Source organism: Neltuma alba, unplaced genomic scaffold (genome assembly GCF_004799145.2).
Source record: "Neltuma alba isolate B1F8T4 unplaced genomic scaffold, ASM479914v2 tig00005047_pilon, whole genome shotgun sequence".
NCBI classification, from domain to species: Eukaryota; Viridiplantae; Streptophyta; class Magnoliopsida; order Fabales; family Fabaceae; genus Neltuma; species Neltuma alba.
The window spans coordinates 6,250-33,914 of record NW_021633958.1 but is presented as its reverse complement, the minus strand read 5'-3'; the positions used below and the strand labels follow the sequence as shown (position 1 = coordinate 33,914).

Genomic DNA, 27,665 nt, shown 5'->3' with positions numbered 1-27,665 from the left:
GTGTTCTCCTCCTTACAGGGGAAGATAACTTACCATTTCAATCAGTAGCTTGTTAGGAAAAAAATATTTTTAATTTTGATTGAAAATTTGACCTTTTAACAGCCCCAATTCATTGCAATTAATTTGTTATTTTATATAAAAATGCGTTCAAATATTTCATATTAATCAAGCGCCTAATTAAAATTGATACAAATGAATGCCTATTGAAGTAATAAAAAAAATGATTTGGAATACGTTGCGAAGCAGTTCGTGGTGCTTCAAAGCACCGCAAAATTCCTATATAAAGGGTTATGGCTAAAGCCTTCTTCGTTGGGCATGCAATAGGCTTCGCATTATATATCTTTCTGGCCTCTATCAAAAGAGAATTAAGATGTCTCATCTTGGGAAGACCGAAATAGACGTCCACCTGAATGCCTCTGCCCAGAAGTTTCATGAAATGTTCACCAGCAATCCTCATCACATAGCCAACATTAGTTCTGCTAAAATCAAGTCTGTGACTAAGCTTCAAGGTGATTTCGCAAAAGCCGGCTCCATCGTTGTCTGGAATTACGTTCTTGGTAAGCTCAAACTGTTATTTAGAGAGATACAGCACTATATATATTTAGGTACTTCTTTTTGTGTGTATGTGTGAAGCTGATAAAAATAAATGACTGAAGAATTTCTGTTACTTATTCTTATCACTTACTCACCACTGTAATCCTCTGATATAACAGATGGGAAGGAGGGGGTGGCGAAGGATGTGATCGAAGCTGTGGATTCGGCAAAGAACCTGATAATTTTGAGGGTGATAGAGGGGGATTTCCTGAAGCATTACAAGAGCTTTAAGTTCATAATTCAAGTGAGCCCAAAGGCAAAGGGAAGTGTGGCTCACTGGACTCTTGAGTATGAGAAGTTGCATGGGAGAATCCCAGATCCACACAGTCTGATGCAGTTGGTGACAGAAATGAGCAGAGAGATTGATGCAAGCCTCACCCAGGGACAAGGACAGGAAGAAAAGTTATTGGGGAAGGCGGGAGTTGATGTGCACATTAATGCTTCTGCAGACAAGTTTCATGAAATGTTCAGCAGCAAGCCACACCATATTCCCAATGTTTCTCCTGCTAGAATTAGAGATGCTATTCTTGAAGGAAGTTGGGGCAAGGTCGGTTCCGTTATTACCTGGCATTACGTCCATGGTACGTAAATTCTCAACTACCTCTCTCTCTTTCCCTGTCAATTCAGTTAATTCACACACCCACACAGTTAATTCAGTTAATTGGATCTGTTTTATATATGGTGAACATGATGCTGATTTCAAGAACGAATTTGTGGTGTCTTTATTAATGGTGCAGAAGGGAAGAACCGTGTGGCTAAGGTGGTGATTGAAGCCATAGATGCAGACAAGAATCTGATCACTTGGAGAGTTGTGGAGGGAGATATCCTCAAGGATTTCAAGGCCCTGAGTACTACCTTGCACGCAATTCCAAAGGATAAAGGGAGTTTGGTGCATGTCATCATGGAATATGAGAAGCTGAAAGGTCACATTCCTGACCCTCACACTCTCGTAGACTTGGTTGCTGAAGTTGTCAGAGACATTGATGCTCATCTTGTTACCCAGTAGTAGCCATCTTTGAAGCTTATCTTTCGCTCTACTATATATTGATCTTATTTGTATTTTCAGATGTTTGAGCCATGCGATTTGAGTCTCATTGATTTCCTAGAGCATCTCAATTAAGGTGTTAAATTTCATAGAAGAAAGGTACAATGTGTGCGAGATGGTGAACCTCGCATATTGTATCGTTTTCTTTTATTGAAACCAACACTGTTAATTTCTTTAAAAATTGAGAGATTCAAAATCCTCAACTCCAGTGTCTTGTTCTTTGTGGATGTTATATGTACTCCATTGTGTGTTATAAAAACAGCTTCCATCAGAAGTTGTTTGTAATGCTCGTATTGCTTGTTCTTAATAATGTATTGCGATCAGCTGTAATATGCGATTGTAAGCTATGAAATCCCTGGTTGAGAGTTAATTTGCTCCTGTCTTCCAATCTCGTTTACCATGTAACTCTATTTTTTCTTTTCACTTGTTAATATAAGAGTATCCATACCCTAATTAGCTTCATTTGACAAAATGGGTCGGAGAAGTACCAAAAGATCTTTTTCTTTTGAGACAATATTACCCAAAGAAATCTTCAATACCCAAAAGTCAATTAATCTGACATAATCAGATCAATATATATGTGTGTGTGTAGGTATGTCCTGAATATGCAAACTGAGGACAATACACGCATCTCCACAATAAGACTAGTTGATTTTCATATTATTAGACTTTACTAGAAAATACAGAGTAAGATATGAAATACAACATTTCATGGCCATGTCTTCACCTTCTTCTTTCCGGAGATGACTGGAGCATAATATGTAGAAGGAATTGTTTCAACGAGAAGAGGGAATCGTAATAATATAAAAAGATGTGACTGAAACACTAGAAAGCATAATAATAGGAATAATAATTATGGTTGCTGAGAAAGCCATCATCATAGTTGCGATGGATCGGAGAGAAAAATGTAGAAAGCCATCGTCATCATCTTTTCCTTTCTCTGTCTTCTGGGTTTTTGTAAAGTAAGCACTAATTTTTGACCAAAAGTAAGCATTAATCCTATCTCTATTTCGGATCGGATATAATACTGGAGAATATAATTCATCCGTCTATTTGGGATAATCCAAAATGTGAAGCAAGCACTTATCAGTGTGGAATTATATTGATAAATTATTTTAATTAATAATTTTTTATACCTTCTTTTAGGCCATCAATTTTTATCTGAACGTAGAGGATTAAGTAATCATTAAGTGCCCCACATCTAAACAAATAATGTATCATTCTACCATGATATATATATAAATAAATAATTTGGGAGCAAGCAGCCAGCTGCTAAACCAAAATAAAAACGACTTTTAACGACAGAGTCATAACTAAAAGTCTGGCTTTCATTTTTCGCTTCAAAAATTAATACTACCTCCGGTGCTTAATAATATAAGAGTTTGTTTGACTTTCAGTTTAATTCTAAATATAAGACCTCAATCCATTTTGTCTCTTATATTTTTTCATTTTTCTCAATGTAGTTCTTGTAGTAGTTGCACATATTAAATGTTTCATTAAATTTTAAAGCTAATACATAGGATTAACAAGTGTATTTTAGAAAAGACAACACCTATTTATTACAAAGAATTAACTGACTTAACTAATTTTTTTAATTTCTCCAAATTAGTCAACTAGGTTTTATATTAAGAACCGGGGGTAATATAATTGGGAAAAGCTACACAATATCTTGTTCACGTACATGGGTCAAGAATTACGTTAATACCAGGAGATGGGAAATAATATCTTTTTGTAACGTAACTACATTACATGCACCTAATTGCGTTGATACCCTTTCGGCTAAAATAATTACGTTAATCAATACCCACTGATTAATGGTTGAATTAATAAAGAGTTTATATAATTTTAAGTTGTGCGTCATTGAAAATAATTGCAGCGAACAAGGGCATATTGCAGTATTCAGTTTGCACAAATCCAAACAGGCACAAACAGTAGTCAAACATACTGTACTAGTGTAGAACTTTGGTACAGAATTACTAAAAATAGAGATTTACAGAAGATATGCCGCATTAGTTGCTCATATATATATCGTTTTGTCGTTTATAAACGAATAAATACATACATCGTTTTGTCTTATATATGTATACATAATACATATATAAATATATATAATCATCAAATCAAATCCAAGTCACTTGCAGAAGATATGCAAATACGTGTTTTTTATGAAAAGAAAAAGTCAAGTTTGTTTTCTTTTGCTTTTTCCCCCTTTTTGGTAACATATCAAGATCCTTTTCTTGGTCTTCAATTATATTTGAAATATCTGAAACCATACGAACACGTAAGGAATGTACGAAAAGTCTATAAATATAGAATGTGTGCAGAGTTAGTGAAGTGTGAGAGCGAGCTGAAAAACAAGCGGTGCAGAACCTCTCCATTACACTCTCTCTCCACTTAGTCTCCAACTCTCCATTGAATTAAAACGCTGCGTTTAAGTGAAAAATAGTACCCAGGCAGTTTTTATTATCGAGCCTCATTTGCCACGCTTTCCACGTAGGCTTCCACAACCACCTTTCTCTCGTCTTCTTCCTGTGATACAGATCTAACCCCAACCAAAATGGCCCCTGCACATGCAGTTTTCCACAACCACCTTTCACTCTCCCAAATTCTTTTCTTCGTCTTCTTCTTCTTCATTAGCGGCTCCTCCCAATGCCAGCCTTTGACCGCCCTTTAATCCTTTAGCTCTCAAGTCATCATTCTTCTCTGGCTCTCTTAAATCTCTTACTTCTTCCTAGTCAACGAAATTTTATTCCTCCAACCCCCAGAATTTCCTTGCGCGTTGATTCTAATATCATTAGGAATGTATATGTATGTCGTGACTGCGACTTTCCTCTTATTTTTTTCCCTCACGTTCATCTTGGTAGGCTGGTACATGCATTATCAATATTAGAAATTATTGCCTGGGTGTTATTTTTTTACTTAAACGCAGCGTTTTAATTGAATGGAGAGTAAGCGGACAGGAGACGTAATGGAGAGGTTCCGCGCTGAAAAACAAGAAGTAACAAGTTATTGCCACCTTGGTAAACGCAATATTAATTAGTATGTTTTGATTTGTTTCTTTCGCTGAAATTAATGCATATTTTAAATTTCTCAAACTGCAAGAATTAGTTATTATACATGATTTAGATATGGATAATGTGCGTTCAAGGCAATACTCCTAGAGCTTTATAAAGCGTCTTAATTATAATAATTAGGGACTACAGCTCTTTCAAAAGTATAATGATTCCTATAGCTAGGAAAGAAGAGAGTACATTATACTTTCCTGATCCTATTTATAAGGCAAAGAAAAAAATTATTTTTTAGTGTTATTTATAAGTCACTTCATTAAAATTTTAGCATGAATATACTACTTTACCCATGTTCACACCGCAAGTGTATGGGTCATGACAAGTGATACAGTGATGAGGAAAAATCGTTCCCACGGAGATTTGTACAAAAAAAGTCAAGACCAAACAAAAGACTTGAGCTAAACAAAATTTTTTTATGAGTACAGTGAATTTTGAAAACTAATTTTAAAACCAGAAAGTAATGAAAATAATTTATTCCTAAACTTCAAGGGATAAAAGGGATCTAGGATTATTCATCCCCCGTATTTCATAATCTTTAACTTATCTCCTCTCATAGGTGTTCTTAATGAAAATGTGTTAGTCTAGGATTCAAAAAACACCTTGTAAAAGCTTTATCAGGAGCAAGTGCTTAATTTTATTAATTGGTCAATCTCTTGTTACACTTAATGAAACCCAAATTTGACTATGCAAGATTGGTAAGTATATATCTATGTTACCAACAAAATCATCCATTCCACAAGTAAATTTCAAGTTCTTACACAATTTTACCCAAGTTTTATACTCAAGTTAGTGCTCTCAAGCGTCAATCAAATGAACAAATGAACAAATCAACTAAATGGTGATCAAGCATTTAGAAGCATTAAGAAAAATAAACACACATATATGACATTTACCACAAAATGAGAGGAGTAACCAAGAGTTAATGTATACAAGGATTCAAAATAATCCTAGAACAAAGTGGGTAGCTACTCATAATTAGCCACAAACTACAACTATAAAAGAAAATTACAGCCATAGCAGATTACAAGAGAGGAAAGGGAAGAATAGTAGAAAAACCAAAAAGAAAGAGCTCTAAATCTCTTCCAAAGTTCAATCCCTTGCTATAAGTTCTTCAATCTTCCAAAACCCTAGCACACCAACTTCCTAAAGGTCCAGAATCCTCTTATTTTGGCATTTTTCTTCTATTTATATAGCATATGAAACCCTAAAACATGTGATATCTAGTATCAGTAATTCTACGTTGGCTGCGGCCAATTCCTTTCTATCTTCTTTATTGGTTGAAGCCAAAGGTTCTTATTGGCTGAGGCCAACAACTCATTGTTTTGGATATCTTTTTTGCACGATTTTTCTATCATGTCATGGCTCTATAAGCTTCTTTTCAACTCCAAGAGAATTAATATTTGCTTCAAATGACTCCATTAAAATCAAGATAGACTATGAAAGCCAAAGTTGATGAACTAGGGGCAAAATATTAACAATGAACCATAAATCCTAACTTTAACCCAAATATCAACTATGCACATTTTCTTATCAAAAATACTTTTAAATATGCATTAATTCACCAAAAGTATGATCATAAGGGAAAATGTGCAACACCCAACTTTCTATATACTAATTGGGTCGTTTTATTTAACTTCAAACCACTAAGAGCCAAGTTTCTATCCTGGCAAAAACTGAACCAATTTTGTTTCCAAGAGTCAAACCTAGAAGTAATATTGAAATTCATTGTCTAAATAATTCAACTTCCAAAATGACTAACGAGTGATTCACAAACAACCATTCCTTTCAATTTAATCTATTATCACCTAGAATGATTTCATACCATGAAATCTTATATGAACTACCAATAATACATTAAAATATAATGGCCATCTCGGTTGATGATACTTACCTGCTTTCGGCAGTGCACGCCTCCTGATAGAGGTTACATGATTATATCTATACATAGCAAGTACTGACTACTTGCATATATAACATATATATAAAAGAGTAATTAATTAAACTATCAAAATAATTTGCTAAGTATATATACAAAATACAGCAGACATCTCTACTCTTCAATCAGCTCACCTTCCTCTTAAACAACCTCCTTATCCTTCAAGCTACTAGCCTTCGATGTTCATCATAGATGAAAGGGTGAGATTCTAAAGAACCTTCGTAGTAGTAATTTCCATCAAACAAATGTGCAGATTACACAAAGCATGCAAAACAAGCCAAAATGGAACATAACCTTGCAAGCTAATGTAGTTAAGCATTTATGCGTAATGACAGATAGACAAGTTGAATAAATAATGTGCAAATAATTGGTAGATATTACCCCATATCTATCAGATACACATGATCATGGCTAAATAATCCATGCAAAGAATTAAACATTACATGTTCTCATGCTTTAAAATAGCAATATGGCACAAACAGACATGCAACAATTATACACAAGTGTAAGATGGGAAAGAACTACTACCTCGTCAGCTTCCCTCCAAACCAAAACTTACAAATTTCTTCTTCTTTCATTTCTTTGGTAGACTTGAGTAGATATCAAAACCTATTATATTTGTAAGGGTAGATTAATATTTGATCTAACTGTAATTCATAAATTAAATAACTCTTTAAATCCCAAATCTTCTTTAATCTCTACCTTTTATGTAGTAGTTGGTCATTTTGGATAATTTTTCTTATTTAAACTATTTTCTTTGGAAGGCTTTCTTCCTTATCTCAACCCATATAGTTACTTTACTTAGCAACTGCTCATCTTAGTTAAAAAAATATTATTTTTATTAAGGACAACATCATGTCCTCCTCCTTTCTAAATCCGGCTCCACTTTTATCAAGTGGTTGGTTGTCATGGAAAAACTAAAGAGATGTATATACATATTTATGTAAATTAATTTAATCCTCATTTAACTTCAATTAACACTTATATTCTAAAGAAACAACAGTTTCTTTTCTTCACCAATTGACAACAAATATCTTTCTATTATCACATTCACATCTTGTACCTATTATGTAGCTATTTTCCTATTTGATTTCTCTTCTCCTTTTTCCCCAGTAACATCAAATCACAAGTCAAGTTTAATTCTTTCTAAATTTCAAACACAATTTTTCCCTTAATCCTTCGGCCATCACCACCCAATTAATCCCAACCATAGATTCACCTGTGCAACCTCCAAAATCATATACATATATGCTTATATATTAACGCATGATCACAGGTTCAAAAATTATATTCACTTTCCAAAACCACATTAGAGTCTTTATTTTAAATCTGTAAGCATAGTTTAGTCACGCAAAATAATCATTAAGTATTTAGAACCTGAACATTAAGCTTCACATAGTTTACTATCCAACTCTCTTCCATTTCTTAACTTTTAATTCCAAAGAACCCGAAATCAAACAATCCCTCGGCCTACTCTTCAAATCTGGAAATTCCAGATCTTTACAATTATTCCAGCATTTGAGGAATCAATTTCTAACACATAGGGGCAGCAACTGTATCTAGAAACCGAGCATATATACGCATGGATATATATATATATATATATATATAAATATTAGATTCATTCCCTTTCGGCCCAAACACAGAACACCAACCAAAGGGTACTCAACACCAAAACTCTCGGCAAAAACCAGCATATATATGTGTATATATTATCAATCTTTCCTTTACCCCATAAATCCGACAACATTATAATAGCGATTATGGTCCCTGTTTTCGGTAATCGTAAACAGAGTTAAAAAAAAAAAACTACATGCAAACCATTCAACACACTCCATTAACACAACCCATTCTCCTCTTAAACCAGCAACAATGACCTCTGTTTTTAGCAGCCAAAACAGAGGAGGAAAAACAACATTTAACCGAAAATTAACATGCAATACATTATACTTATATATTTATATATATCAGTTTCAAATTTTCCCCATTTGGCTCCATGAATCTGACACCAATGAAACAGAAACATATACTATGATCCACATTCTCACGGAAGAGGCAAGAAGGAAGGCATGCAACAACGTAACTCAAACTTGCAGAACCTTGACCCCCTGTTCGGCCACCCTCTAAACAGAGCCAAAAATTGACATGCAAGCTCAAAAACCAAGATCACATACCTCATTCTTGCCATAGGACACGAACCAACCGGTCCTCCTCTTCTTTCCTCCATTTTCCCTCATTACCCCATCTCCTCCATTACAGCCAAACCATGCAGATAACGGAAAAGAAAATGGTGGGAGATTGATCAGGAGGCTCACCTTGATAGTTTGATCGATTTACATGCATCAGAAATACCTCCGATCCCCAACGCCGCTACTCCTCCGCCACTCTCGTTTCCTCTGGTCTCTCTCTCGACTTTCTCTCCCTTTTCTTTCGAGTGGCAGAGTGAAAATGAGGAGGAAGAGAGTGTTATCTGATGTTAAATGATGAGAGAGCACGCGCGTGATGTGGGAGTAAAAATGAAATGTCCATTTTACCCTTACACTCAATGCTTTCTTTTAATTTCATCCTTCCTCTATAATTTTGAAATTATAAGATAAACCCAGGAATTAATCTGTAATATTTTACATGGATTTATATTATCCATTAACTTCTTTGACCCATAAAATAATTTCTCTAAAAAATTTCAGGTCAAAAGTCAACTCCTAGCTATTTTTCTTAGAATTTTCTAATAAACTAACTCATTTTTGCTCTAAAAAATAACTTTAAAATTATTTAAGGCACTTTTTGGGGAATAAACTTTTCCAAAATATTTCTAAATCTTCAAAATTCATATTCCATATTCTTTCCCAATTTATTTAGGCACTAAATAATTTAAATAAATTTTCTCATTTTTGCTTTTTATAAGTCAGAAAATTTGGAGTGTTACAAAATATGCTGATATAACATGAATTTTATAAGGTTAACAACATTTTATTTAGTATAGTGTAGATAATTATTTTTTTTTTTAAAAGCATATACATTAAATAGGAATAGAGTTAAAAAGTTGTTATATTTTAATAAAGAATTAATACAGTTTAAGGTTTTTTTTTTAGTTTGTGTAAAATATGTTAAAAATACTTTTTAAATAGGACCAGGAGTAGTTGGTGTCTCATACTTCATTAATGAAAAAGGAGACTATCTAACAAGAGAGTTATCTACAGAAAATATAATCTATTCAAAATATGGTCCTTCTTTGTTTGTAAGGCCACTAACAGCTCTCTCATTGCCCTCCTAGTCTATGCGTGTCGGACAAATCATATTTATGATTCCTTAGCATTTAATTAATGAAGTGGTGATTACAGTGTTAACAGAGGCAGAAGAATCAGAGATGAGTACTCTGTACAAGGCCATAGCTCAGAACAACTGGTGGCTTGCAAAAGCATCCATTGATGGCCATCCAGAGGTACTGAACGTAGATTTTGCAACTTCAATGGGCGAAACACCTCTTCATGTGGCTGCAAAATTTGGGCATCTGGGCATAGTATTGGAGTTGGTGAGATTAGTCCAGAAGAATATCTGGAAATACGCGATGCTTATGATGACAATACTCCACTTGCTATAGCCGCTTCATATAGTGCAGTTATCCCAATTACAGCATGCTTGATCAACAAAAATAATAAAACACTTCGGTTTTAATTTATGTTTTGAATGAATACATTATATTTAAAACTAAAATAAACGTCCCAACTAGCTAGTTTTTATATTTGAGGACCAGAGAGAGTGATATCCTTTGCATTGTTAGTTTAATTTCTTGTGACTTGAATTATTGTTCTGAAAAACTAAACCCTGTCGAAGCTAGATATATGTTGGGTAGACATTAATGTCAATATTTATAAATCCTTTCACTTTAAACTATTTTTACAGACTGTGTCAATGTTCTACTTTAATATGAATCAACAAATTCACATGTTTGTAAAATTTTATAAAAATCATGATATTTATAAATTATAAATTAATAACGTGGCCCAACGTACCCTCAGACTATTTTTTGTTCTGATTTCAGTTTGTATAAAATATATCATATAAATAAGTTAACGTGAAACTATTTTTTTATAAAATAATATTTAAATATAAATTACATTATACTAATTAATTTTTATTCTAATTTTAGTTTGTAAAAATCAATTAGAATGAAATTTACTTTGGCAACCAACATGTGTTGGTCCTAGTGAAAGGAGTTTTAATTGCTTAAACGCGAGGCCTTGAGTTTAAATTTATATGAATGGAGAAAATATTTTTAAGAGAACTATCTTTAATCGCCCCGATAATGTTTAAATTTAACTCAGTTATAAAACCATGTAAAAAAAAAAAATCCAAACCTCAATGTAAACAAACCCAAAATAAAGCGAAGGTGCATTGGGGTTTTTTTTTTTTTTAACCCTTTTTCTGTGAATGTCGATGAGTCGAAGGCATTGTGGAACCACATCAAAAGACAAGTGGGTTCATTCTTTATTGCTAACTTATCTCTTTGGAGAGAACTCATATATTACTTCGAATTTTTAATATAAGAGACTAGTTTAATTTTTAATTTAATAATAAATATAAAACTTCTATCTATTCTATCTTTTGTATTTATCTATGTTTTTCAAAGTAGTCCTTATAGTAGTTGTATAAGTTAAATATTTCATCAAATAGCAGTTCTCACTAATACACATTCTTAACAAGGGTATTTTAAGAAAGATAACATCAATTTAGTACAAATAACTCATTTAACAAATTTTTTTAATTTTCTCAAATTAGTTAACTAGCTCTTATTTTAAGAACTGAAAATAATATAAAGCAACGTACATCGATTATCAACCCCTTTTTTTATGATTAAATTTTCTTTATATTATTGAGTGCTTTTGATGATAGCTCAACAAAATTGTCAGGGGAAAAATTAAATGATATAAATGATCTACTAACTATGCTGCATAGAATTTGAAAATAAATTATAGGGAGAATTATAATGAGATCCCAAGCAAGGAAAACAATTGAAAAACAAGTCCCAGAGGTTGTCATTCTCAATATAGGACTTGTTATTATAAGCTGTTGAGGTTGTTATTGGGACTTTTTGATAATTATTTCTCTTCTGTGGGACTTGATTGTAATTCCCCCTAAATTATATTATCTCTTGTCCTAATTATAAGATAATGAGGTTTTATAATTAGGACATGGAGTAGTATATACTCATTTTAAGCTGCTCCGGTATTCATTCTAAGCCCATCAAATTTGAATTATTTAGTGGATAGTTTAGATTTAATTTCTTATTTTTATTTATTTAAAATAATTATATTAATAGGTATATGCTATAGAGTAAAGATAATGTCTTAACTACTATTTTTTTGAAAAATATTTTTCTCTATTTAAAAATAATTAATTAAAAATTTAAAATATGAACTGTTCAAATGAGATTTAATTTGAATGGTCCAAATCTAATGAGTTTAAGGTATTCATACTAATTTTTTCTATGAATAATAAGTTTTAGATAAACCTGAACGATTCAAATAAATTAAAGGATAAAATTTTATTCAAAATTTTTATCGTCAGATGTTTAGTAGAACACCTCATGAGCTCAACCACCTCGGGTGCAATAATTCATGTTGATATTAATGACGCCTAAGATCTGGCAATACCATATATGTAAAATATTAAAATTAATCTAAAATAGACTACATTTATAAAGAAAACGACGGAAAAATATTCATTGCAAAGCAGGTCATGGGGACTACTTGCTGTTGATATTTATTACATACGGACCCTTCGAACCACCTCAAATTTCCTGTATAAAGGGCTTAAGCCTTCGTTGTGCATGTGAATTAGGGTTTGCATTATATATCGATCACCACAAACAGAAAAGAAAGAAAGATGGCTCACTTATTCGGGAAGCTTGAAGCAGATGTTCACCTTAATGCTTCTGCTGAGAAGTTTCATGAAATGTTCAGCAGCAATCCTCATCACATTGCCAACATTACTCCTGGGAAAGTCAAGGCTGTGACTAAGCATCAAGGTCGTTTCGGAGAGGTTGGCTCTGTCCTTGTCTGGAATTATGTTCTTGGTAAGCTAAATTTTAATTTATCTATCATGTCGACAGTTTTTTTTTTATTGATGATTTTCGTTCATTTTCGAGATTGAATAAGCCTCACTATATATATGATATAATATATATATATATATATATATATTATCAGATCAAATGACTGATATTAGTTGTGACTGCACGTAGATGGGAAGACCTGCGTGGCCAAGACTGTGATTGAAGCCATAGACCCAGCAAAGAACTCAATCACTTTGAAGATAACAGAAGGCGATGTCCTTGAACATCTCAAGAGCTACAAAGCCACAATTCAAGCCATTCCAAAGGAGAAGGGAAGTGTGGTTCACTGGACTTATGAGTACGAAAAGCTTCAGGGACAAAGCCCAGATCCTCATTCTCTGATGCAGCTCGCATCTGAGGTTAGCAGAGAAATTGATTCACACCTCACACAAGGACAGGACGATCATGAGGAACAGTTATTTGGGAAGGTGGGAGTTGATGTTCACATTGATGCTTCTGCAGACAAGTTTCATGAATTGTGGATCTCCAAGCCACACCACATTCCCAATATTTCTCCTGCCAACATTCAACATGCTGTTACAGATGCAAACTGGGGCAAGCTCCGGTCTGTCGTTACCTGATACTATGTCCATGGTAAGTACTCAACTACTTATTTATGCACATATATATATATATATATATATAGAGAGAGAGAGAGTGTGTGTGTGTGTGTGTAAGGTAGGTGCACTTTCTCGTCGGTACTTCTGGTTTTCTTCTGGGAAAACGACACTTTGAACTGTGAAGTGCTGCTTCTGATTGAGCCCTCACGATTTATAACTGAGTTGCAGTTATTTCCGATCCGAGTCAATAATGATGTCCTTCGTTGTCATTTATTGGGAAGGAACATAATTACGAAAAAATCTCATAATAAGTGAATGACAAGTTTCGGTACCGAAAATATGACAAGATCTATGCTGCTTACTTGTGATTTGGACCTTGTGGTAATCATATTCTTTCTTCGGGACATCGTAGTGATTTCTGCTTTATTCTTCTTATAAGGTGCCAAGTCGTCATTTTCCTTTTCATTTTTACCATACAAGATCAAAGAATTAATATGCTTCCCTTTGAACGTGATACTGAACTCGTATTGTGATGAATTAACAGAAGGGAAAAACCGTGTGGCTAAGGAGAAGATCCATGCCGTAGATGCGAGCAAGAACCCAATCACTTTCAGAGTTGTGGAGGGAGATATCCTGAAGGATTTCAAGAGCATGGACATAACACTGCAAGCAACTCCAAAGGACAAAGGGAGTTTGGAGCACGTCACCATGGAATATGAGAAGCTGAAAGGTCACATTCCTGATCCTCACACTCTCACAAAGTTCGCTACTGATGTTGTCAGAGACGTAGGTTCTCATCTTGCCCTCTAGCTTCAAGCCTGTCCATCGAGATATACATATGGTGGGTATATCGTGGGATTTGAATCTCAATTCAAGTCCTCATGTGCGTATTGTCATAAGTTATATATGAATAAAAACAGGTTCAGTCAGAAGTTGTAATGCTTGATGACGAGGAGCTTGTTCTTATGTATTGCAATTATGTTAGCTGCTGTTCCTGTGTATATGTGTGATGGAAGACTACTTGAGATTATCCATGGTTGAATGAGTATGTTTTGTTTGGTTGTTATATCTATCGAGTGCACTCTATGATTATCAACTTTCTCATTTTCTGGCTTACCTTTTAATAATTTTTTTTTTGGCAAATACTAACGGCCTGAACTTATAAGCAGGATTAAATTTGTGAATTTTCACTTATAAGGGAGCTTGCCTTCTAATAATGAGTTTGTTTATTATAATAACTACACTTAGTTGTAATTTCATTGACGAAGATGAATTCTTTTATATATATATATATATATATATAAAACAATCAATTATATATAAAACAAAAGAAATTATACAGCTAGAGTCCGTAGGAAAGGGTCCATGGGTTTGACGGGTTTAATAGAAGATAAAAAGTTGATGTAAAACAAGAAGAGAAAATGAGAAAGAGAAGAGATCTAGAGAGGAAAAGAAAAGACAGAAAGGAAGAATAGAATAGGGAAAGGAAGAGTGAGGAAAGAAAACAAGAAAGTACGATAAATGTAATCTAATTTAATATTCAAAGCCTATCATACAATGAAAACCTTAAATTTAATTATACTAAAATAATTAAAAAATGAAATAATAATAACAACTAATCCTAATAACAAAAATATATACTAAAATACTAATAAATCAAAATAAATTCTAAAATGATAATAAATCTAAATAATTCAAATATCCTAACATATAATAAAATCATAAATATTTATTTTCATATCTCGTCAAGAATACTCACTTTGGTTCATATTATAAAGGGCCAACAAGCTAATTCACATAAATCAATAAATGACAACTATATCATTGAATGTGATTTAAAAGTATAAATTTTTTCAAACCTAACCTTATGACAAATATGGGGGAGCTAGTGAAAAGATATTTACATGAGTAATAATAATTTGTAGCAAAAGGTAAATTTAGAAAAAAATTTATTAATGACTTTGTTGACCCATTTTATTTTATCTTAATTCACGTGAAAGTATCTTTTTCGAGTGGAATCCAAGAAACCGCGTAAGGTAATCAAGATTAGGAAGAATTTTTTTTCCTTGGATGATAATTTCACATTCTTTTGTCCTTCTTTTTTTTGTTTGTTTTGTGGCGAAAACAGGCGTTAATAAGGGGGAGTAAATCTTAATATTCTAATATTTATGCACCTTTCACTTTACCTTTATTACATATATTATCCAATAATTTTATCTGATGACTCAAATCCCCTCACATTTGAAAATCTGAAGAATACCAAAGAATAGAAATTTTACTTTTAATACTAAAAATAACCTCAACTAATTCTAATATTTAAAATTTGAGGAAATAGTTATTACTTTTTTTTTTTTGGTTTTGGGTAGAGCGCAGAAACTAGCAGCAAGTAGAGAAGACGAAATATCTCAATCTACGCGCGCCAACATGGAACAAACAAAGTCAACCCAAATGGACAAGAAATGAACAAAAATATCTATGAACAAGTCATATATAATCATAATTTGCTAAAGAAGGCTAAGCCTTTTACTTACGGTTTCAGCGTTTCAAATCAGTCAGCCGTAAAAAGGGAATTCTATTGGTAAGTGTTATGTGGCGAAAGGAAATAACAAGTGTAACTGATTCAAGTATAGTAGTTAACTTTCTAACAAGTGTGGAGGATTATAAATAACCCACGTGTAATACTGTTGGAATAATAAAAGAACCAGTCTCTTCTCTCTCTCTCTTCTCACTATTCCCGTACCAATTTGGTATCGAGCCATCTCTTCGGTGCCATGCCGGAGACATGATCAACGGACCGATTCTCAACTATTGTGCAGCGACTTGAGCATAATGTTGCAGCAGTGGAAGAAACACGCCTTCGATTGAATCAAAATGCAGCTGACATCACGGATCTCAAGGGCTCAATTGCTCGTATTGAAGCTTGCATTGGGGATTTGGCGACTAAGCTCACAGGGATGGCTTCGACTGGTCACAACCAGGCCGGTAGTTCTTTGGGTACTCCCAATCGTCCCCAAAATCCTCCTCTTTTCGGCACCTTTGGATCACCATCGGCGTCAACATATGTTCCTCCAACAAGAAATAGCCGGATCGAATTCCTTCGTTTTGATGGTACGGATTTTAGGGGTTGGGCGTACCGCTGCCAACAATTCTTTGCCGTTGACAATACACCGATGGAGCATAGAATCCGATTGCTTAGCATCCATTTGGAGAAGAAGGCTCTGAAATGGCACTTGAACTTCATCAAGAAGAAGTCGGAGGCAGAATTATCCTGGAATGAGTATTTTCGAGAGATGGAGGCACGATTCTCGAATGTGCGTAGCATTAATGCCATGGTCGAAATCAAGAAACTCTGCATGACCGGATCTGTTGATGATTACATTGAAGAATTCGATGATTTTCTTGCTGAGGTAGACATTCCTGAGTCGGTGGCCATGGATTGTTTCTTGGGAGGTTTGCGGTCAGATATTCAATCTTTGGTCGATGCCTTCAAACCGACCACACTAGCAAGCATGATGCAAATGACGCGAATTCAAGCTCGTACTCTGGAAGCTCTATATCTTCATGCACCTTCATCTAGTTTTGCTAATCGACGATCTTCGTTTGTCACTTCTCCGTCTTCGTTGGTCACTGGTACGTCCTCTGCCAAGAATTTTAATTCCACTTCATCCCCAAAAACTTTGTCTGCTTCTTCTACTTCTTCTGGTACTTCTGTCTCCAAGAAAGCAGCCATGACTTTAAGTAAGAAAGAAATGGAAGATTGAAGAAAAAAGGGCTTGTGTTATTGGTGCAATGACAAGTATTATATGGGGCATAAGTGTAAGGAATCTCAGGTTATGATGGTCATAGTACCGGAGGATAATGAGGATGATTTTTTGGATGCTTCAGACAACTTAGATACCCTCATGGAGTTAGATAAGGTTGACAGAACAATGAACCCTGTGGAAGGTCGCGAAGGGTGCTCCACCCTGAAGATTCAGGGGCTTATTAAGAAACAGTGTCACCATCCTCATTGACACAGGTAGTACCCACAATGTAGTAGATGCTACTTTGGTAAGGAGGTTACACCTTCCCATTCAAGAGCGCCCTGGCATGAGAGTTGCTGTGGCAGGGGGACGACGCTTAACTATCAAACATTTTTGTCAACCGTTAACATGGTCCATGGTCGATCATAACTTCTCTGATGAATTTCTAGTAATGGATTTGGCAGGATTTGATGTTATTCTTGGAGTTCAATGGCTTCAAAAATTAGGCCGGATTATTTTAGACTTGCACAAGGGCTATATGGCTTTCTCCTTTGATGATAAATTCTTTGAGATAACAGGAACAGCAAGTACTCCTCTGAACTCAGCTTTGTCTGAGGTCTTGTTACAAGAAGCGAATATGTCATTAGCTAAACACATTTTCCTGGTATGTAATTCTTTTGAAGCTGATGGCAAGCTAATGAGTGTTTCAGAAAATTCTAAGTTGACAGAGGAACAGAAAGACCAGTTGCAGAATATTTTGGTTAAGTTTAGCAATGTTTTTGAGGAGCCGCAGTCACTTCCTCCTTCGCGCCCTTGTGATCATCAAATACATCTCCACCCTGAAGCCCCTATTAGCTGTAAACCATACCGCTACGGCCCTGTTCAGAAGGGTGAAATTGAGCGTCAGGTACAGCAAATGCTCTCTAATGGGATTATCCGGCAAAGTCATAGCCCTTTTGCTGCTCCTATTGTGTTGGTCCAAAAGAAAGATGGATCCTGGCGGTTTTGTGTAGATTACTACAAGTTAAATGACCATACTATTAAGAATAAATTTCCTATTCCATTAATAGAGGAACTGTTGAATGAACTACAAGGTGCTGCTTATTTTTCCAAACTTGATTTGAGGGCGGGCTATCATCAAGTGCGTATGTATGATGCTGATGTTCATAAGACAGCTTTTCGCACTCATGAAGGGTTATACGAGTTTTTAGTCATGCCCTTTGGACTCACTAACGCCCCAGCCACGTTTCAAGCTTTAATGAATAGTGTTTTAAAGCCCTTCCTACGAAAATTTATACTTGTATTTTTTGATGACATCTTGGTCTACAGCAATTCTTGGGACTCTCATCTAGACCATCTTTCTCATACTTTGCAGCTTCTCAGCGATAATCAGTTATTTGCTAAGGCCAGTAAATGCACCTTTGCTGCTACCCAGGTAGAATATTTGGGCCATTTAATCTCAGTCAAGGGAGTTTTAGTTGATCCTAAACATATTACAGCAGTATCATCCTGGCCTACCCCTACAAATGTGCGAGCTGTTAGAGGATTTTTGGGTCTTACTGGTTACTATAGACGTTTTGTGAAGAATTATGGTAACATATGTCAACCTTTAACTGCCTTACTCAAAAAAGGTGAACCTTTTCTATGGTTTGCTGAAGCTAATGAAGCTTTTCTTACCTTGAAAAATGCTATTGTTTCTACCCCAGTTTTAGCGCTTCCTAATTTCCAAGAGAGATTCATTGTTGAGGCTGATGCCTCTAGTACAGGAATGGGGGCAGTGCTGTCACAGAAGAACCACCCGATTGCCTCTGCTAGCAAACCATTAAGTAAGAGGAAGCAAGCTCTATCAGCATATGAACGAGAACTTATGGCGATTATCTTTGCAGTTAAACAATGGCGTTCCTATTTAGTGGGTCAGCCTTTCACTATTAAGACTGACCATTTGCCATTGAAACACCTCTTAGAGCAGAAATCGGTTTCACCAGATCAACTGAAATGGCTTAACAAACTTTAGGGTCTTACTTATGAGATTGTCTATACTAAGGGCAAAGATAACCTAGCAGCGGATGCATTATCCAGGAAGTTTGAAGGTTCTTTGTCAGCCATTACACATGTTGCTACTGACTTGCATGAAAAAGTCCAACAATCATGGCTCATAGATGATCAACTACAGCAACTCATTGAGGATCTCAAAAAAGATCCTTTATCTCACTCTAAATTTACCTGGCAACATGATTTGCTCAAGCGCTGTGGCCGACTGGTAGTAGGTGTAGATAGAAGATTAAGGGATGAACTTCTGCAATTCTTTCATTCCAATCTTGTTAGTGGCCATTCTAGAGTGACACCTACTTACAAAAGGCTCTCTTCTGTTTTTTATTGGAAGGGTATGGAACGTGATGTCAGGGAATTTATTAGAGCTTGTACAATATGTCAGAGGTTTAAATCTGAAAATGTTGCTTCCCCTGGATTGTTGCAGCCTTTACCCATCCCAGAACACATTTGGACTGATTTATCCATGGATTTTATCAGTGGGTTACCTAAGTCCTATTCTAAATCAACTATCTTAGTTGTTGTTGACCGATTCAGCAAGGCTGCTCACTTTATGGCATTGAAACATCCTTATACTGCCTCTGATGTAGCTCTTCTCTTTATGGATAATGTGGTGAAATTACATGGCTTCCCTAAATCTATAGTAACTGATCGTGATCCCATTTTCTGTGGGAAGTTTTGGAAGGAACTTTTCGCTTATATGGCGTTAATCTAAAGTATTCTTCTGCCTATCACCCTCAGTCGGATGGCCAAACCGAGGTGCTTAATCGATGCTTGGAGTGCTACCTCCGTTGTATGACAGGAGACTTCCCTAAGCAATGGGGAAAATGGCTTTCTTTAGCAGAATTATGGTACAATACCAACTACCATTCTGCAATAGGTATGACACCTTTTGAAGTAGTATACGGTATCCCTCCTCCCACTCATTTGCCTTACATTGCTGGAGATTCTAATAATGAGCTTGTGGACTGAATTTGTCTTTCGAGAGAGCTCACTATTCAGCTACTTAAGAGTCACCTTCATAAAGCCCAGCATAGAATGTTGCAGCAAGCAAATACTCACAGATCTGAGAGGGTTTTTAATGTCGGTGATCTAGTGTACCTCAAGCTTCATTCCTTTAGGAGGAATCTGTTGACCAACTCGGCTCTACACAAATTGGCTGCATGTTACTTTGGACCTTTTAAGGTGCTCAAACGGGTGGGTCAAGTGGCTTATGAACTTCAATTGCCAGCTTCCACTCGCATGCACCCAGTATTCCATGTATCTCTCTTAAAAAAATATGTTGGCAAAGGTGCTCCTGTGACTACTAGCTTGCCTCTGCAAGACGATAAAGGGCAGTTTATCTTAGAACCTCAGGCTATTTTGGGGCGAAGAATTGTGAAGCGATCCAACTTACCTGTTACTCAGATTCTCATTCAGTGGAAGCATGCTACCCCTGAAGATGCCACCTGGGAAGACCTTACCTTTATACAGCAGCATTTTCCTGATATTTCTACAGTCACGTCTCCAACTAATACAATCCTTGTGGACAAGGATGATTCTTAGGGGGGAGTATTGTTACGTGGCGAAAGGAAATAACAAGTGTAACTGATTCAAGTATAGTAGTTAACTTTCTAACAAATGTGGAGGATTATAAATAACCCCACGTGTAATACTGTTGGAATAATAAAAGAACCAGTCTCTTCTCTCTCTCTCTTCTCGCTATTCCCGTACTAGTAAGTGTGTCCAATCTCTGCTCCTTTCAACAAAATACTGTCCATCAATAAATTGCTAGCTACAAATTTCAAACCCATAGGCACTATACAAAGAGTATCACCATCTCCAACAAGACCTTTACGTTGACTTACATGAGGCAGAGCTCCCCAATTTTAACGAGATAGGTTCAGAACGACAAAAACGGAACAAAGATTGGTTTGAATGGGTTAATAGAGTAATTAGGTAATAGAAAGTGGTTAACTTAGCTAATCTCTCTCTCTCTCTCTACACACGCATGCACGCACACATATTCTTCGTCTTAGTTATACAATCTCTGTGCGTATTTGTGTCTTACAGAGATGACAGAGGCAATATGTTTTGATTTGGCTAATTTGTACAAGGCTATATCTGAGAACAACTGGCCTGCTGCGAAAGAATTCATTGATCACCATCCTAGGGCCTTGAAACAAGAACTTGTGGCTTCAATAGGCGAAACATCTCCCCACATGGCTGTAAAGTTTGGGCATTTGAGCATTGTAGAGGAATTGGTGAGATTAGTTCCATAAGAATACCTTCAAAAACTTGATGCTCATGGCTATACTCCACTTGGAATTGCTGCATCACACAGGGGAATCATTCCAATAGCGAAATGCTTGGTTGATAAAAATAGCAATGCACTTTCTATTCGAAACGGACAGCTTAAATGGATTCCTGTTACATTGGCTTTTCATGTTGGCCTCTATGAGATGGGACTTTATCTCTATTCTGTTACTCCTTTGCAAGTCTTCAAACCAGAAAATGGCCCTTTGGGCCCTTCGTTTCTCAGAGTCTGTTTTCTCACTGGAGATCTTGGTAATACAACTTACAATATGTCAACAAATCACTATAGATATGTTTCATTTTCATTCTTTTCTCTCTGCGGGTTCATGTTGTTTTTTTTTATATTCCATCTTATATGCTAAGTGATTATGATATATGAATAGATATTGCCTTGGATGTGCTTCAACGATGTGAAGAGCTGATTTTTGCTGCTGATTTTGGATACTTAACAACTGAGAACATTGCATTCTATCTTTCTGATTCTCTCAACAAAAGTCAACTTCACTTCTGGAAGCAATGGGTTTATTACTGTTAGTGCATGTCACTCTTTTAAATGTCTGTTTTTTTCCTTTTATCCCTTCAATCTTTTACATGCTCTTTTCAGTTATATACAAGCCAAAGTATTGAATTATGATGATGAGAGTAATGGTATTGAAGCTCAAGTTATTTTAACTATAATCTCGTTTTCATCATGGTATATTCTGTAAAGAAAAGAGCTTGGAACTGAACTAAAAAAAGTGAGAGAACGAACATTTCATTAACAATAGCTGGCTAATATATCAGCTTTTTCAAAATACTATCCAGGTCTAAAAGCATATCTTAGACTGATATGACATGACAACAGGAATAAAAAATCTTGTAAAATCTTTTCAACTACAACAAAAGAAACCAAAGGCCTTGCAAAGTCGAAGCAAAAAATCAGCAGAATACTTTTGCCTAAGGTAGTCTCATTGCATCAACACTCCTCCTTGAGACTTTGTCTAGGGGCTCTAAGCTTCCTTCTAAGCTCCTAAAATCTGTCTTTAGGCAAAGCTTTGGTGATTATGCCTGCAACTTGCTTTTCGGAACTGCAATGCACAAGACATATTTCTTGTTCCCTTTCAGCATTTCTGAGAAAATAAAATTTGACCTTCATGTGTTTGGTATTCCCATGCTGCACAGGGTTTCTTGCAATAGCTGATCTGCTATCACAAAATATTTGAGTAGCTTCAGCTCGCTCCAGACCCAAATCTGTCAACATCTTTCTTAACCGAATTGCTTGGTTTGCATATTCAACTTCTGCAGATGATTAAGCCACGACCTCTTGCTTTTTGGAATTCCAGCAAAACATACTAGAACCAAGAGAAAACGTATAACCTGATGTACTCTTTCCATCATCTAAGCTTCCAGCCCAATCACTATCCACATATCCAATTAACTTGGAGTCTATAACAGGGCTACCTGTTATGTGCCTTTTAAATACCTCGGCACCCTTTTACCAGCTACATAATGCACCTCACTTAGTTATTGCATGAATATTGATGATAAATATGCTACAAACATCACATCAGGCCTTGTTGAAGTCAGGCAAAGCAAGCTCCCAACAGCACTGTTATACTCACACCTCGATGCATCAGCCTTGATATCTTCTTCATCACATTCAGATAATGTTTTATTGACTACCAAAGGAGTATCCTTAGGCCTGCAGCTTTGCATTTTAAAATATCTTAAAAGCTCTTGAACATAAGCTTGTGGAGAAACAGAGATTCCTTGATCTGTCATGAAATCCTGAAAAACAGAGTAGCCATACCTACAAACATATCTTTTCAACTACTACAAAAGAAAGTGCCATGACAGACAAATGTCTGGCAAATCCAAAAACAAAAAAAAAATCAGTAGATTATCTCTGCCTAAAGTATCTAGACAAAGTCTCATTACATCAATATTTGCTTGAGCATGCTCGTTTCAAAATAGCCATATTAATTTTATCATGAAATCTATATATTTAAAACTTATTTGTTTGCGCATGATAGCTTCACAAAATTCGAATAGCTTCACACAATTTACTTGTCCTTCTAGTTATTAATTTTATCACTTTCACTATTTGAAGAAGCTAATGTTTCTCCATTTCTTTTATCACTTCATTGGTGGAAGATATCAAAATACGATCGACAATGGCCACTAATCATTTTTGTGTAGGCATGCAACAAGAAGACAAGATGAGTAACAGAACCGAAGGTACAACAATATAATACTCTCTATCAGCTGATTGGAAGACGAAATCAAATAATATTGCAAATTTAATAGAACATTTATATCAAAAGATGTAAGAAATTTTATTTTATTAATCATACATGAAAATCAGGTACGTCAAAATATGAAATTTGAAAATAAAAAATCATATCTTATGCATAAGATGCTAATTGCTCGCATTTAAGTTGAACCTAACTGTTGTGCAACGCAAGAAAAAGATAGACCTTCACATGCATATAATGTGTCTGTAATCCTTTTGAATGAAAGGCTGATAAAATTCCATCTCAATAGGGCTAAATCTACTATAGTTGATCACCTCCCTCCTTTATAATTTGCCTGGTATGTAGCTCAGAAATTCCCAAAAAATTAAAGGAGTTGCTCTTAAGATTTTCGTTGTCATGATTATGCTTGACTAATATTTCTCCGGTCCTAAATATAAGATATTTTGTATGTAAATTACACTACAAAAAGGATCTTATATTTAGAATCGGAGGAGTATTAAGTTATATTTGAGTTACCAATTGTCCAGGAATGAAGGAAATACATAAGCTGAAATTGCAACATTCATGAGCAACTGAAATACTGTACCCGGTTTGTAAGAATCTAAAATTTTTGAGTGAAGATAAAAAACCTATGATTGCAAAAAGCACTGTTGACGGCGGCTAAATTAGGAAATGTTGAGTTTTTGTTTAAGATATCAACAGCAAACCCAAAATTAATCTCAATGGTCACTTTTTCTCAAAAAAAAAAAAAGGGCATGCTTTCTTCAATGCTTTTGAATGTCGTCAAGTTGAGGTTTTCAACCTTCTTTGTGACTTTCACTTTAGGAATGTGGTAGCAGCAATGTTCACCGAGAATCACGATAACTTGCTGCACACTGCAGCTAAGTTGGCTCCTGCTTCCCAACTTAACCGCATCCCTGGTGCTGCTCTGAAAATGCAAAGAGAATGGCAGTGGTTCAAGGTTAGAAGTTAAATTAGATGCTTTCGTGTGTGTGTTGTGTGAGGGAGATTAATATACAAATGAAATCATTAAATCACGCCGCTCCCACCTACTTGGACCTAATGGTTAGCAGAAGAGAGATTAAATTCAACAAGAAATGAGGGAATAATTGCATTAACTCAAGTGTAACAAACATAGGGTAAGGAAATTAGCTAAATTATTTATTGGCAACAAATGTGTGTTGACTTCCCTCAATTACCTTATACAATCATATATATATTTGAACTATTCCTTGATGTAAAACCCTATATTTTGGAGAAAACATTATAAATTTGATAAATAAATTGGATTAGAATTTCATATTTAGGATTAGGATCAGAGGCAGTAATTTCTTTACAACTCACTGTTACAATATTTTTTTGTTAAGAGATAGAGCACTTCATATATCTATTAGAAAATAAACGCTTAAAGTTTGAACTCAATCTAGTTCCACAATTAAAACCTCAATTTACATATCCAATTGAGTTTCTCACTTTATCTAATCATAAATATCAGGTGTGTGGCTCAAATCAAATCGAAAAGATTTAAGACATCGTATTGGGCTTTATTGGAACAGCCTAACTCGTATCCGAAATCTTAGGGCTCTTTGTTTTGTTCTTTTATTTTCTTGTTCCTAAAACAATTATATAAAATTATTTTTTAAAAAAATTTTGAGAATGAAAAAAAATGTGTTTGAATAATTATTTAAAAAAATCATATTTAAAACAAAGAATATAAAAAATCACATAGGCAAGAAAGGAAGAAGGTTTCTCCAATTTTTCTAAAACAAAAAAATTAAAAAATACAAAAGATAAAAATAAAAAAAATCTAAAAATTGCTTTATTTTTTAGTTTTTACAAAAATATTACTGTGTTTTTAAAACAATCAACTAAAAAAAGTTACCAAACAGTTTTTTGACCTTTATTTTTAAAAACAAACAATTATTTTTAAAATAAGAAACCAAAATTTTCATTTTTTTGGGTAATGGATTGGAATAATTATCATGAGGTCTCAAAAAATAAATTTAATTATAAAAAGTTCTAATAATAACTCAGCAGTATAAATTTGTTGTCATAATTTATATTGAAATTTATCATGGCATACTTTTCAGTTGTATGTTATGGGAATTTTAGATGATTAAATTCCTTTCTTAACATTTTATAATAATTCCCCCCGATATTTTAGATTTATATTGTATAAGGGTATGATCCATGTTTAACAAAAGATATATAATGGCAAAAGGAAAAAAAAAAAAGACGACTTTACTCCAACCTCAAAACTAAAAAAGATTGAATATTAATTTTGAACTCACTTTAAATTGGAATCAAATACTACCTCTGATCTTAAGCATGAGAGTTAATTTATAGTATAACTCATGCTACAAACTAATTTTTATAATTAGAAACTAACTTACTTGATACTGATATAATACTTATTGAAAATAACTTATAAATAATATTTTAATCGTGATTTACAAAATATAAATTAAGTATGTGAAAATTTTTTATCTCAATTTATGTAAGACGTGTTTATAAACATTTGTAAGCGTTTTTCAAACAAACATGTAATTGCCGAAAAAAAAAACATATCCAAATCAAATCAAATATAGGTGACGTCACATGTTTCACCTGCAAAATTAAACATTGAATGGTAGTTAATATTAGAAGTAGTTCTGACCCTTTTTTTTTTTTACCTGAGAAGTAGTTCTGACTTTGGACCCAGTGTTCCCTAATCATTTCTGTGGATCAATTAATTTCCCTCATTCCATTAATTCGATTCAAGAGTAGGTCCAATTCCAGCAGCTTTCCGCCAGCTAGTGTCTGTCTCTGGCCCCTTTTTTTTTTTTTTTTTGCTTCTTTTTTTTTAATTATAAATTTATTCTTATTTTTATTTTTGTTGTTTATTTTCTTAGGAGTGTCTGAATCATAAAAACGATCGAAAGTGATGAAATTAAAATATGAACTTTATTTGACACCATATATATATATATTATATAATTATATATAAAAGAATATGTGTTCATATTTAATAACCGACTATATTTTGAACAAAATTAGCTCCAATAAAATAATATATGTAAATAATAAAAAAATATATAATTGTGCTGTAAATACAAGCATCAAATTCATGGAAATGTAACATGTATAACTAGCTAGGTACTTCGGTTTTAATTTCTTTTTTGAATTAATACATTATATTTAAAACTCAAATAAACATCCCAACTAGCTGGTTTTTATATTTGAGGACCAGAGAGAGTGATATCCTTTGCATTGTTAGTTTAATGTCTTGTGACTTGAATTATTGTCCTGAAAAACTACACCCTGACGAAGCTAGATATATGTTGGGTAGACATTAATGTCAATATTTATAAATCCTTTCATTTTAAACTATTTTTGCACACTGTGTCCAAATTCTACTTTAATATGAATCAACAAATTAACATGTGTGTAAAGTTTTATAAAAATCATGATATTTATAAATTATAAATAATGTGGCGAACATACGCCTACACTATTTTTTAATTCTAATTTCAGTTTTTATAAAATATATCATATAAATAAGTTAACGTGAAACTATTTTTTTAATAAAATCATATTTAAATATAAATTACATTATACTGATGAATTTTAATTCTAATTTTAGTTTGCAAAAATCAATTAGAATAAAATTCACCTTGGCAATCAACATGTGTTGGTTCTAGTGAAAGAAGTTTTAAGTGCTTAAACATGAGGCCTTGAGTATAAATTTATATGAATGGAGAAAATATTTTTAAGCGAACGATCTTTAATCGCCCCGATAATGTTTAAATTGAACTCAGTTATACAACCATGTTAAAAAAAAAATTACAAACCTTACTGAAAACAAACCCAAAATAAAGCGAAGATGCATTGGGCTTATTTATTTTTTTTCCCGATTTTTGTGAATGTCGATGAGTCGAAGGCATTGCGGAGCCACATCAAAAGACAAGTGGGTTCATTCTTTATTTCTAACTTATCTCTTGGGAGAGAACTCATATATTACTTCTAATTTTTAATATGAGTTAGTTT

The 27,665-nt window shown here is 34.2% G+C and overlaps 1 protein-coding gene across 2 annotated transcripts; it reads left to right on the top strand.

Moving 5' to 3' along the window:
- The first annotated feature begins 362 nt into the window (after positions 1 to 362).
- Positions 363 to 14,319, top strand: LOC114746539 (MLP-like protein 28). Of its 2 annotated transcripts, none has more exons than XM_028934758.1 (3): positions 363 to 557; positions 714 to 1,175; positions 13,863 to 14,319. In XM_028934758.1, the coding sequence occupies exons 1-3, from the start codon at positions 371 to 373 to the stop codon at positions 14,126 to 14,128; spliced, it is 915 nt and encodes a 304-aa protein (XP_028790591.1). In that variant the 5' UTR covers positions 363 to 370; the 3' UTR covers positions 14,129 to 14,319. The 2 variants fall into 2 exon arrangements, with proteins under 2 accessions (XP_028790591.1, XP_028790590.1); XM_028934757.1 differs by lacking the exon at positions 13,863 to 14,319 and adding an exon at positions 1,332 to 1,813.
- The last annotated feature ends 13,346 nt before the right edge of the window (positions 14,320 to 27,665 follow it).